Source organism: Gavia stellata, chromosome 5 (assembly GCF_030936135.1).
Source record: "Gavia stellata isolate bGavSte3 chromosome 5, bGavSte3.hap2, whole genome shotgun sequence".
NCBI classification, from domain to species: domain Eukaryota; kingdom Metazoa; phylum Chordata; class Aves; order Gaviiformes; family Gaviidae; genus Gavia; species Gavia stellata.
The window spans coordinates 49,822,175-49,836,564 of record NC_082598.1 but is presented as its reverse complement, the minus strand read 5'-3'; the positions used below and the strand labels follow the sequence as shown (position 1 = coordinate 49,836,564).

At 40.6% G+C, this 14,390-nt stretch overlaps 1 protein-coding gene across 1 annotated transcript in view; it reads left to right on the top strand.

The window, feature by feature from the left end:
* FHIP1A (FHF complex subunit HOOK interacting protein 1A) overlaps positions 1–13,314 on the top strand; it is a 38,811-nt gene extending 25,497 nt beyond the window's left edge. Inside the window, exons 6-11 of the mRNA XM_059818106.1 lie at positions 1,566–1,645; positions 3,107–3,294; positions 3,807–4,847; positions 8,447–8,625; positions 8,910–9,048; positions 13,064–13,314. Coding sequence (XP_059674089.1) covers positions 1,566–1,645; positions 3,107–3,294; positions 3,807–4,847; positions 8,447–8,625; positions 8,910–9,048; positions 13,064–13,314 — 1,878 coding nt within the window. The remainder of the gene's footprint in view (positions 1–1,565; positions 1,646–3,106; positions 3,295–3,806; positions 4,848–8,446; positions 8,626–8,909; positions 9,049–13,063) is intronic.
* The last annotated feature ends 1,076 nt before the right edge of the window (positions 13,315–14,390 follow it).

The window sequence follows — 14,390 nt, the reverse complement described above, 5'->3', positions numbered from 1 at the left end:
ATTTGTCTGGTCTTGGTCACCATGGGCAGCCAATCATATTGTAGGGGAGCTGAGTCACTCATCTGAAAGAGAGAACTGCAAATGGTGAAACAAAGTTTTCAAGTTGACGTTCTTGAGAAGGCATGGGCTGGAGAGAGGAACATAGCAATGTGCTGCTGCAGAGCTAGAGTAGAGCATTTTAACAGTGAGAGTAAGGGAAGTGACTGCAGAGGAGAGGAGGAAATTCCATAATGCGGAGGAGAAGCCATGCCCAGGCAGAATGCTGGATTTAATACTGAATTGAATTACAAAGGATGTTCAGTGACTGAAAAAATGAGGTAGAGAAATATCCTTATTTTGTCCTAATCTGTTTCTTTTGTTAGCTACTGAAAAGTACAATTAATTCCCTATATTAACTATTTGAGTTTACATAATTAATGTAGGGAGAAGCAAGATTTAAACACCAACTTGAAACTCTAACAAAGGGTCAAATTGTGCTAAATAATTCTCACAAGAGTCAGCCTGGTCCTGGAGTCTAAGCCAGCTGTGTGGTACTGTTTCTATGAGAGAGCAGTGCCCAAGGAAAAATGCATTAAGAGGCAGGGAGATGATGGTGCTGTGGTCCATGAAAAACAGTGAAAGCTTACAGCTCATGCTTCTACTGTGTTGGACATAACTGTGCGGTCTAGCAAGCATCTGGTAGGTAGAAATGTACTGTATGATAGCTCTGAAAGTGTTCTATGTCTAACTAGTGACCAAAAAAGCTTGTAGAAGTCCATGTTTCTGGTCTGTCCTAAAGCCAGTGTGAAAGTGGGATGCCTATCACAGAATGGGTATGATTTTTGTCTCTGCTGAGTGTGACTACTGAAATACCTAGTTACGGATATATTTGATCAGACCTTTGCCAAAAAGGCAAGCGTGCATTTCCAGTGGGGAATCCTATTTTTCTTTCCTTTCTCCTCGTCTCACAGAAAGGATCTTCATGCCTTGCTATGGTTCCCAGCCATTCAAGTGACCAGTAGTGGAGGGATTGTAAACACTCCATATGGAGTGGATTCTGATTAAAATGACTTGTTTAGTCCTGGTGTATATCAGTACATTAAGCTATATGTATAGAAGCATTCAGCTTAGTGTGTAGAACACTAATCATCCCTTATGCTTAAAGCAACAGAAACTTGAGGTGGTTTATAACTTTTCTTTCAGAAAAGGCCTTTAGTTGGTTCAAATTGTCTGTCAGAGGTAAAAACTAACACACTGTCTTGGAAGTTATAGGGTTCACTTCATGCTGAGTTTAATATTATTCAAATTTATTAATTTAAGACTGGTAAATTACTGGTTTTTTCTTAATAGCTTATTTGAAGGAAAATTCTGAATTGTATTTTGTTAAAATGTAACATGTTATGTGTATAGCTGTAGACAACTTCAAAAAAAAATCCCATAGGGGTGCTGACAAAATGAAATATCATACTAACAGTGTATTATAAGGCATGATGTTCTGGCAGAGCCATTTTATAATGTAGTACGCAGGGAAGATTGGAAAGATGCAATTTCCAGATGAAAAACTGACAACATTTATCATTTTCCAGCTCTGTGTGGTCTCCTTGGCATTGTTCAGAACGCTCATTGGGTTGCATTGTGAAGACGTGATGTTACAGCTAGTTTTAAGGTAAAGCCCAAACTCCTTTCTCCACTCTTCATCCTAATTCTGGGACATATAGTCTCTGCCTATGGATGCAGGGCTGGATGAGAGTCCTCCAAGAAAGCAGAAATCCAAGCAACTACAGAGATAAGAATATTTATGATCCTGACAAAAGTCTACCAGACCTGAAGAAGTGTGATTTACGTCCTATGATCTTCAAGAGCAAGAGATTTTTCTTGTGATTTATTTCTATAAAAGTGAGAGAAGAGAAGCTAAGAATATATTTATCACCTCCAAACTGCTTATTCCCTCCTTCTAAATGTTATAATTCTTCTCTCCTGTGTGTTTTCTCTAGTGTATTATACACTGTGATACAGAGCTATGTATTTGTTTGCAGCTTCCACCTTCTTTCTTGTTGTTTTCCACCTCTTATGAGTCCTCTCTTACAGAGAATACTGCAGGTTCCTGAACTGTTGTAGGTAGATTGTTATGTAAATGTACTAAAATAATTTATTTTTTTTGCTTTTAATTGATGGTTCTATGTGTTGCTTCAGAATACTCACTTATAATTTTGGTGTGTGTATTAGATGAGAATTGATTATTTATTTGGAAATATTGGTGTAACTAAATTGGGCTTTTAGCACCATAGATCACATGAACGTTTCAGATATGTCTGTCCCTCCTCTCACAGGCATTAAGGTGAAATTCCCTATAGCTCTGGGTGTTGTGCCTGGAAACGCTATTAGGATCTTTGTGAACTCAAGTATGTTGCCACTCTAACAGCAGTAGAATGCTGTAATTCATTTTCTCTTTGTTTATTTGAGGAATCCTTTAGAATTTGTTTGCATTTTAAATGGCAAAACATCAGTCCAGTTAACACTGAGGCTTTTAATAAAGTGCTCTTAAAAAGTTGAACAAAAGTGCTCTAAAGAAGACTCTGCTTCTTCTATTCCTTGTACTCCCCATAGCTTATTCCCTCCTCTGCCTAAGAGCTCAGTCTTGCTCTAGCACAGTAAAACACCTTAATGACCCTTCCCTCCCTTTTGCTGGCTGCTTGCCTGGTACATGTAAACTGGCGCTCTCTGGATTTCCCAGGAAACCAAATAAATTAAGGATTCTGAGACAGAACTCATTCATAGTGGGACCAAAACACCCTGCTGGCCTTTGACACCTGCCCATCCCACACTTCCTCCATTCCTTCTTACAGCAACTTTGCTCAGGCCTGCAAAGGATTGTTCACTTTCACATTCTGATACAACTGATCTCCTATCGCTCCTCATCTTGACAAGTTCCTTATCAAACCGTAGCTTCACAATATAAAGAGTCAGGGTTTCATGCTCTTGAGAGGTTTGGAATATGAATCACCGTCAAGATTATTATTACTGTTTCTTTTAAGTTGGAGAGGGCAGGAAGGTGGGAAGGGAATTTTGTATGTTGCTTTCTCTAACATGAAAGGATGATGAAATAATGCTAAACACTGTTGTTCAGGTATCTGATCCCATGTAACCACATGATGTTAAGCCAGCGGTGGGCTGTGAAAGAGAGAGACTGTTACTCTGTATCTGCTGCAAAACTGCTTGCCCTGACACCAGTCTGCTGTTCCACTGGGATCACCTTGACACTTGAAAGCCAAGGAAAAGATTATATTCTATGGACAAAGGCAGCACAAACTAAAGGTAATTGGTGCTCAGGGGAACACCAGATCATGATCTGAGTTTGATTTGGTAGCAGGTCATGGGAGGAGGTGGGGAAGGATGGGAGGGGGAGAAAATGTCATGGGCAACAGTAAACTGGGCAAGCCTGGGCTGGAAAGCTTGCTTAATTCCTTCCATGTGTCCAGGTCTATTGAAACCTTATTTTAACAGCTATCTAACTTGAATATGCATTCATGAAAGTAATGTACAGATACATGACTGCAACTCTTGCTGCTTCAGAGTGGTCGCTGTTGTTTTAAGGTTTGAATGTGGGCTGGTCTCTCAGAAAGCTTGCGTTACAGCTCTATCTTGGCAATAGGAACAAGTAATGTATGTTTATGAGCAAATCTCTTAATCTTTATGCTTTGATCTTCCTGCCTTATTGGATGCTTGGGACTAAAGACTCTACCTGCCATGCCTTAGTAGCTGCCTTGGTAGAGAACTTTTGGGTTGTTTTATTATGTCATGGTAGGAGTAATCTTCTTTACTTTCAGATTCTGGTAGACGCTCTTCTGAATCTACTTGCATTGTGGAATATGGAAGAGCTGTGGACATCAGCTACTTGCAGTACTTGGGGGAAGCTCAAGAAGCCATCCTCCAATGTCTGAAAGATTGTAAGGTTTGGTCTGCCTTGTATGATGGAGTAAACCCTGATCCAGACACCTTTATCCAAACGCTTGCTGAGGAGAACAGTACAGATGTGGAACACCCCATGTTTCGGCTCCAGCAAAGGACACCTAGCATGTGTAGCTCCTCTCAAGGAGCTCCGTTTGGTGAGAAGATGCAGCTGGAGCTAGAATGGGATGATAGCTATGACACAGGGATTTCTCCTGGTTCTGATGTGAGCTCACTGCAACCATATGATGATCTGGGAAGCACAGAGGTGCAGCCACCTGCAGAGCCACCAAAACACATTCAAGAAATGAAAAAAAATGCCATCATGCTCATCAAAGGATCTTACATAGAGGAGTCAGACTTTCAGGATGATGTTATGGTTTACAGGTTATGTGCCCAGAAGGATACTCAAGATGATGACAACTCCAAGGAGAAAACTTTAAATGTAGCCAGAGAACAGGAGGTCCAAAGCCAGACTGTAGTCAATGGGCCTTTTGCAAAAAGCCAGATTGAAATGGACTTGGATGAGCCCAGCAAGAGAAATTCAAGCTTGACTCAAGGCGTAATGAAAGAACAAATAAACCTGAAAACAACTGAGATTGATCCGCAGCCAGACTTAGAGTTGAAGCTTTCTCCTCAGGAGGCAGATAGTAACTTAAGTGTAAGACTGCTGAGCACAGATGGTGAGGATTTCATTGCACAGTATGACAAAATTATTAAGGAACTGGATCCAAACAGTGCAAGCTTGGAGGAGCAGAAGTTGGATACTCCTGAACCTGTTTCTCCTGCAGAAGAGGAGGAGGACTTCGAGAATTTCTCAGCAGACACCCCTTCTGCAGAGAGCATGTCATCTCCCTTTAGACCAAAGGAGGATGTCTCTCCCAAGCATGCTGTGAGGAGCCAGAGTGCTCCATTTACAGGTGGAATGTCCTGTTAATTACATACATAACAAATACAGGAAAGCATGGTGATTAAAGGTGGCCAAATGAGATCACACTGTGCGGCACACAGCACAAGCATAGAGCAAGGAACAGTTCTGGCACTAAAGAGGGTATAGCCCAAATAGCTGAGATTGGTCCAAGGAGAGCAAGAGGTCCAAGGAGAGTGAGAGATCCAATGCAAAAGTAGAGCAGAGCCGTCAGTGTGGTGACAGCAAATGGTGGTTGCTCAGGGTTTTTTTTTTTTCTGCTTTTTTTTGTAATTGTTTAAAATTTGAGCAGGGGTTATGTTGTTTGTATGTGAGAGCGCCATCATTCTAGAGAAAGCTTTTGCAGTTGAAAGGGGATTGGACTAACTGCTCTAATATACAGAGCCCAGGTAAATAATCAGTTTTTCTGGTGGCTTTCATCTCTGATGCTATGGATGTGGTATCACGTTGCCATTTTTTTCCTCTCTGCTATTTCACATTTCAGCACGGGGTGGCAGCACTGGTGCCATGTCTGTACGTCCCTGTCTCCATACTCTGCCCTGGCATCCTGTTCCTCCAATGTCAGGTCTGCCCTCGCGGTTGGTATGCTTTTCTGTCTTGTGCCAGGCAGCAATTTAAGCTTGATCTCCACAGACTGTCCAAGCCATTCAGGAATGACAGTGCTACCAGAGGTTAGAGCAGGCTTTTGATCTGTGTTTGTACAGCTCCTTGCACTGCAGGCTCCTGATCTTTAATTAGGTCTCCTAGATACCACATTCATGCAAATAATAAAAAATAATAATGTGTCTAGGTTTCCTCATCCAAACGAAAACCTCTCTAAGATGGCTTCTCCTTCATTTGAAAGGAGGGGAAAAACATTCATTTGTGTCTGTTGAAATGCAGCCCTTTCTGGTCAGCCGTGGCCAGCATGCTTGGCACTGTTTCTTAATTGAAAAATTCAGCCTGTTTTTCAATCAATTTGCTATTTTTGCTGTGGTGGCAATTGCCTTGTACCAGAAGCCAATCACATTCAAACCTTTCTGTTTCCCATTATCTGCTGTCAAATGTAGCTCAAAAATGTTGTCGCTGTCTCTCATTCTTCATCTAGTCCCTCCCTCCATTTGTTCCTTTCCAAAAGATCCACACCAAAACCACCAACCCCTAAAAACCCACAAAAAACCCCACAACTGAGCAAAACAAAGAAAAAACCAAAACACAAAAAGCCTTGCTGTTTGCTCCCTATCCACAACATGTTGTACTCTTAGGCTGTTTACCTTACTTTAATGGAGATCTTACTGATTGCAAGTAAGGAGGTGCTCATAACAATATCTCAGAAATGTTGAGATTGCAGTGTCTTTCAAATATTGTAATATACTTAAATTTGGAATGCTATATTATGTTTGTAGATGTGTGCGATAAGGATTTTAGGTTGCTTTCACTGTTTTGGGATGCTGTCATGGCATGGGGCTTCTCTCTGCAGAATCGAATAACCAGACAGAGGTTCCCACACCCAGTCAGCAGTGCAAAGACGCTGTCTTCAGGCCTACAGATCTATGAAGAAAATGTCCTACTGGTGTCTATGTCCAATGTAAAAGCAGTAAACACTCTCATCCCTCTTTTCCTCTGAGCAAGAAAGAATGTGGTGTTCAGGAACAGGAATTTATATTCCCCCTGGCCCCCGCTATCAGTGCTTGACTTCGTGGCCCCAAAGGGATGCACAGTCAGGAAAGGAATAATTTTTTGACTTCTCATCTGTTTACCGTGTTTCTTACAAGGCTTGCAAACTCTGCTTAGTTCCTCTGATTCTCATTCCAATAATTTCTTGGGGGAAAAAGATGCTCTACCACTGAGAAATTTTTTAATATATCTTGGTAACCTTTCTTGCAGTGGTATACAGCACTTGAAACAACTACTAGAATCAGCTTTATCTATTCAGCTTTGAAGTCTGACCTAGAGGAGAGAAACAGTGATGTATGTCGACTCCTCCTCCTGCAATCCCTCTTGATATAAAGTAGAGCTCCCACTGCACTGTGGCCCTCAGGAGCTCTGTAAAAATTTCTCTATGAACATGAGAGGGCAAGCTGTAGGTTATGTTGGGACAGGAGAAACTGTATCTCAACAAAAGGTTTTGGGGCTGCTCCGTTGGGTACCCAGGCAGGGGGGATTCCTGCAGGATGTGATAGCAACCTTCACTCTGATGGCTGACATTGTGGTTGAAAGGTAGCAGCCACATAAAGCCTTGTCAACACTGGCCTTCCTACGTTTCCTTTTATGAGTGGAGCTGTGCTGGCATTAGCCATGACAGATGAGTCTTGAGGGAGTGCTTGCTTTGTACTCACGGTCGCTATAAAACATGACAGACTTCAACCTTTAGTGATGCTCTATTAGGTGAAGTGGCAATGTAGGCACTTCTGATTTGATCCTTACTGTTGCGCTGGTCCAGAATTGCTTTAGCCTCTGCCATAGTTTACAGCAGGCTTATTAAACTAGGCTAAACTATGTCCGGGTAGCTCGAATGGCAGCCATTTGCTAGCTGAGGGGGAGCTGGAATGGGGTCGTATTATGAGCACCTGCTTGACCCTAGAAATGCCCATGGCATGCATCTTGTGCCAGGGACTAGGGTGGGATGTTCAAAGTTAGCAGTGCTGTAACTGCGTCACCCAGGGATTCTTCTGCGTGGTTTCCCTAGCTTTCACACAGCCAGAACAGTGTGGTGGGACTGGGTGTGGGACGAGGGACATTTATAAGACTTTACTTGTGATTAGGTCACTCTTACAGACTGCCTCAAGCATTTCACTAGCTGTACTGTCTAATGATATGTATTATTTGGTTAAAGTCATGCTCAGCCTTGCAAAGGTTTCTTAAGCTTGAATGCTAAGGGTTGATGTACTTTCATGGTGAATGTTTCTATATTTCAGTGGTTATCCTGCAGCATGAATACACAAACTAAAGCTATTATTTGTTGGTGACATTTATATGATAAAGCCTACGTCTACCAATAATTCTGCTTATAAATCTATTTTAATGTCTTCCCTGCTTTGTGTGACTGTTGGTGGTACTGAAAATGCCTTTTCTTGTGATGTGAACTATCACAGATCTTGATTTTTATGTTTAGAGTAGCATTTTCATATTTTCTTCAGAATACCACAGTTTTTTGATGAGACAAAGCTAGGTATAATTTACTTTGCTCAATCCTTATGTAGAAATAAGGCACAACAAGAGTAAAACAGGCACGTTCTGTTTGCATTGAAACTAGTGGTACCATTTTGATTAACTTTAAGGGGAATAGAACAGTAGACCATAACGTATGAGGCTAAATCCTTATTAGCACATGTAAAGTTGAATAGTTATGCATGTTAAATATACCATTAATGTAAACTTATTGGCTAGCTAGCGAAGGTGCTTCTAATCACAAAAGCTTTTAACACCTCTGTTAAGTCTGTTGTCTGTTCAGATACAGTTTGGTTTTTCTCCATGCTTTCTTTAATTAGGGTGTGGGAGGTCTAGTTTTGTTGGTTACGATGATCAAAATTCCTTTTAAATGCTTGTTTACTGGGTCTTAGGATTTTTCTTCTGTGAAAACAAAAGAATTGGTTCCTTCTTTTCTTGCAGGACCGTTCATCAGCGTAGTGTTGTCGAAGCTGGAGAACATGCTGGAGAATTCCTTGCATGTAAATTTGCTACTTATTGGGATTATTACTCAGCTGGCAAGTTATCCACAGCCTCTTCTCCACTCCTTTCTGCTCAACACCAACATGGTGTTTCAGCCTAGTGTGCGGTCACTTTATCAGGTATTTGACCACAAGCGTTAGTCATGCCTATTGGAACAGTATTTTTGGTGTGTCGTTAAAACTTATGTTAGCTCTTTTCAGTTCCACCTGTTGCTTTCCCACCTGTCTGAGAGCCTCTCATCTCATTTCGATGTTTTAATTACATTTGTGCAAAGAACTGGAAATTCTGTATGACCATAACTTTTGTCGTAACTATTTTAATGCAGCTAGAGAAAGCCTGAGTATTCAGTCTGTGGCTGCGCTGGGAGCAAGGGAGGAAGAAGTAATTGTTACTGTTTTGGCAGGTGCTGGCATCTGTGAAAAATAAAATTGAACATTTTGCTTCCATTGAAAAAGACTTCCCAGGTCTTCTCCTGGAGGCCCAACAGTACCTGCTTTTTCGTGTGGACATGTCTGATGCCACAGAAGAATTGCTAACCAAAGGTAAATGTTAACCACACTCAGAGGAATGCTGGGTAGAATGACTCACCAGTTACCTCTCTCCTTTTCTACAGAATGATTAAAAGTAGGTGTGGTGTGTTGTGAATATCATTAACCAGATGTATCCTTCTGACTTTAAACTGATGATGCTCAGTAGGTCACAGTATATGGATCTATTTGGATATTCTTTGCTCTTTAGAAGCTTTTATTTGCTACAGAAAATGTCTGTTTAAAAGAGTAACAAAATCAGCTCTTGGCTCTCTGTCAGTTTGGCCGTAAACAAACTTGCTTTCAAGGCATGAGGTGAGATGGCATATGTGCATGATTTCATTTTATTTTTAGCCTGACCTTCAACTAGTCATTGGTTCTTTTTTGATAAATGTTAGGGAGGACAGAAGTCCGGAATGAATTGGTTTCTGCAACAATTGAATAAGGCTTCGTGTCATGGTTTGGGCTACTGCTGAAGGAGATAGATATTAGCCAGAAAACTTTGAATGTGCTTTCTTGAATGAAAACCAAACCAAACCACACACACAAAAAAAGGGGGGGTTGGGGAGGGGCGGTGTAAAAGCCAGGACACTTGGAGAGCAGTGGGGAGTTAACCAGGTATCATCCGGACAAGCCAGCTTTCCAGGGGACTTCTGTAAATCTGGTGCTTCTCAAGCACGGCGCACACTACACCTGTCTTGACAGTTACCAGTATTTACGCTGCGGTGAGGGAAGCTAGAAACAATAAGGAAAATTAAGAATCTTATGTTCTAACTAAGAACTTCCTAGACGCAGCCACGCAACTGGTAGAGTTGGGGCCCTGCCCTGAGGACATGCTTGTTCTTAGTTTGCTGCTGAGCAGGCAATGTTGGGTGCAGATTTCCCTTAAAAGCCAACTTCCCGCATGATGGGAATATGTCAAATTTGGTGAAAGCAGTGACCACAGTGATTAAGAGCTGACTCAGCAACAGGGTTCAAGAGAGGCTGCATTTACCAGTGTGTGCTTATTCATCATCAGGAGTTATTAATAATCACCCACTCTGCCTATACCTCTGTGAAGATGTTGATACTTTTCTTGGATTTCCAGAGGTGTGGAAAGAGGGACTTTCTATGTGCCATTTTAATTGTGTTTTCATTTTTCAAGGCTCTGAATAATAATTTACCTAGTTTCTATTCAGCATGGTATGTGTTTCTAAGGCTTGCAGTACATCTAGTCTGTGAAACTATGATCTTGCTAAGGCTGCTTCTCGAAGAATTAGTCTGTGGAAGGTGCCTGCTGTTAAAGGAGCTGTGTATTGCAAATGTCGGTAGCATTTTAGGCTCTGCACTCTGGTGCCATGGATTAGAATTACAATTAGATGGTATTGTAGCTAGCATGTGGGAGATGAGATTAGGAGGCAACATTTAGAGTCCTTTTTTTCAGGTGCTGGCAATAAGAACTTTTATATAATGCATTCCCAATGGCATTTATTTATACTTCCTATTTTACGTCAGTTTTCTTCTGTGGGCTTCAGAATTTGCCAGGTTGACTATGCTGGTCATTATTTAGGAATTTGAAACAAGGCTGCTTAGTCACCCTGTTGGTACATTTTCTTCTGTGTTGTGGCAACTCCTGCAAAGGCGGCACCTCTTGCCAAATAAATGGAGAGTAAATAAATGTCTGGATAACTGCAAACTTGGTTCCCAACAAGACTGGTGATGCAAGTAATCAAACTGTATTTCACAGGGTAGGTTGGCTCAGTAGTCCATCAACCCACGGTAGTTCATTATATAGATTAGTCAGTGCAAGGTAGGAACTGCTATGCTAACGGTAAATGAAAAAAAAAAAAAAAATTAGGAATTCCTATAGGATTTCTTTGCCTTAGCTTGAATGCCACCTTGGAGTGTCATGCAAATTAGCTGTTCTCTGAGGGTTTTTTTCCTCAAACAGAAGTGGTGAATGACCCCAAAGTTTTCTCTACAGGTCTGAGCATAACTGGTCTCCTACAGAATTCGCATCTGAAAAACGGAAGCCAGACTTACTGGGGAGCACGAATGTAAAAGTGAAATATTCCCAGACCATTTCCTTTCTCTTGACAGTGATGGTCTCTGAAGGTGTTCAAGCGGAAATGGACCATTTGTTATTTTCTATTTGCAGTACTATGTGGCTTCCTTACACACTAGTTTGGGTTCTGAGTAGATATATAGACCTGTCATGATGTAGATCCCATATGAAATGCTGCCCTTCTTTCAGTGCATTGGTATCAATATCTCCAGAGTACTCAGTTTATCAATTGTATGATTCAGTTTGCATCCTGACCCTAGAAAGAAGTGGACAATCCTGGTCAAAGAAAAAAAATAAAATCTCTGGTCCCTAGACCAGCTTTTTGTGCCCCTTTTTTTTTCCCAATGAGCAGTTAAATCTAAATCAAAAGGATTTTTAGGGAAACGTATCAATTTCAATGCTTTTTGAAGGGAAGAGTTTAAAAAAAAAAATAAAAGCTTTGACAGTATACTAGCATTCTGGTCATATTGGCTAAACTATTTAAAAAACTTAATTATGAAACATTTTGACATTAGAAAATCTAAAAAAAAAATCTTCAAGGGAGGCTCAAAACTTTATTTTTTCATTGTAATTCATAATTTAAGTTGTTTTTCCTCCTACAGTCAGAATTTTCCACAGAACTGAAATTTGTGTACTTTGTCTCTAGTAGGTAGAAATTTGTAGAATAACAATATGAATGATTGGTAAGTCTGGAGTTGGAAAGGTTTTTGAAACTCACTCTGTTAAATGATTAAGATGAAAATTTCTTTTGAGTATTTGGAAGTGTACAGTAATTCCACGGTGCCTTAGGAGAACTACAGGACAGGAACAAAGGTGCAGAGCTGTGGAACAGAGGGATTGCTCTGCTGTGTTGGGTGAAGCATTCAGGGTCCTCACGTTAGCTACTTGGAGAGGTTTCAGAAAAAGGGTGGTGCAACCTGAGACTGAGTTGTTTTAACATAAACTGCATGGACTTTAAGGGACTTAATGCAGCAGTGTAGCATTTGGCTTATCTGCAGTATGTGTTAATATGACAGTCATTTTTTTTTTCATAATTTACTTACAAGAGGATGTCCTCATGAGCTGTGTAAGTTAGACATGATTTTATCTGTCTCCACTTCTGGCCTCAATGACATCTTGAGGCAGTGAGTTCTGCAGGTTAATTTTGCTTTGTATTTATTTCCATCAGTGTTAAATTTTGTCACCTTTTTAGTTTCACTAAATTAATTATCTTCTAATTAAAGTGCAGTTCTGCTTCAGGTTGAAACAAGGAGCAATTGATTGAAATTTAAGTGCTGCTGTCAGTGTAATTCCATGCGTTCTGATGCTTGAGCCCTGATCCTCTGAACTCTGGCAGCAGAGATCATATAGCAGTGTTTTTCATTTGCTATTTTTTTAATGTTTAGTTGCATTACAGGGAGTTAAAGGTAAGTGTAGTTAGTGGGGGCTACAGCTGTAGAAAAATAAAATTTTCAAATGTTTTTTCCCTTAGTTTCTAGCTTGCTTCAAACTCCCATGGCAGTGTGATAGCTCGGCCTCAAACCCATTTACATGATGATTCATGGGGAGAGGATAGAGAAAGAGAGAGAAGTAAAGTCCGAACAGTATTTTGATCTGGGGGACGGCTAGAGCACAGTATCATTTAAATTGAGACAACCATTCTGGGTCTAGATGGGTACATATTATCTGCTATTTCATGAGGTAAATCCATATTACTCTTTCCCTTGACTCCTCTTCTGCCCACATATTTCTCTCATCAGAGCTGGAACTGAATAATATATAACCTGGGGAAAGATAGCTAATAAAAAATGCAATATACCCAGGCCACGTAGAACTTTAAGATGTTGGATTAGTGGCGTATGCATGGTCTGGGTACTGCAGACTACAGCTCTGAACACAATCTTTGTTAACTGGCTTCAGACACTGTACAAATACTGTGTGTGCTTAATATACTGAGTCTTTTTTTTTCTTTTACTTTCCTCTCCTCTCCTCTCTTCTTGGCTTTAGGTAATATCCAGCACAGCAGCAACGCAGGGAAAGGAAGGAACCTCTCTGATGCTTACCCGTCTGTACTCCAGCCTTTCCTGGGACATAAAGGAAAGAAAGGCCTGGGTCATCCCAGCCTTCCCGCGCACGTGAGGAATGCCGTACTTGCAGCTGCCCTTTTCCCGGAGTTCCTGAAGGAGCTGGCAGCTCTTGCCCAGGAACATTCCATTTTATGTTACAAAATACTGGGGGATTTTGAGGATTATTATTAGTGGGTTTTTTAAACGTGTTTTAAAAAAGCTTTTGGAGTTTAAACAGATTTTTAATGCAAAGCTGCTTACAGAAGAAGGTTGTACTTCAATATTTCCTGAAAATACTTGATTTGGAGAAGGAAGAAGGAGGCAAAATGTTATTCCATGTTACCTTATATTACGCCTTATAATTTCCCTCTGTGCTGCATAACTTATTCGAGAGATTTCTGATACTGCTCTTACTGTAGCTTCCTACTTCATCTCCTCCTCTTCACACAGCTACCCTTCTCTAGTGTCCCTGATTCCTGTTGAATTTCTGCAATAGACACTTGTAGGTTGGCTAGGAGAGGCAAACATTTTAGCTTTTTCTGTTCCAGAAATACACTTCTGGATAACTTGTTAAAGACAGGTTTTTTGGGAAAACATTGCCCCATGGGGACAGTTCAAGATATTAAAATACCCGCAAAATCCGCACAAAACCCCTTTATGTGAAGTGTTGTGCTTCTTCATGTCTTCGTCCTCTTTCCCCCTTCACTTCCTTTTCCCTGAAATGGGGTTCTTACCAATCCACATCTGAAGCCCTCTTTTTAACTAGCGGCTCAGGTTTTTTGAATTCAAGTGATCTTATCTGTATTAAACCCATGACTAGCTGAAAGCAGGTGCTGGACCCTACACATACCATATTGCCTTATGTTGCAGGCAGATCTGCAGCTATCAGCTGTTGGTCTTTGAAGTCAAATGAACTGTGTAAGTGGATGTGGATTGCAGACTGCCTGGAATTTTCCTTGCAGTTTCTCAGCATTCTTTGATAACTACTGCATTGCTTCCTAAACTCTCAAGCATGCCTTATGTAGTAAGATTTGCACAAAGTACAAAAAAAAAAAAAGTTTCTATGCAAGCTGTAATTAGTATGTAGGGGTTTTTATGCTTATTTTAATAAGCTAAAGAAAGGTATTCAATATCTTTCAGTAGTATTAAAAGGACAGCAGGCTGTTTTTGTCTTTTTTTTTTTAATGAAAAAGGTTGGCTGGCTCCTGAAAGCTGTTCTGGTTTATTGTTGATATTTTTTTTTTTTTGGTTAAAGGGAAAGTTAAATA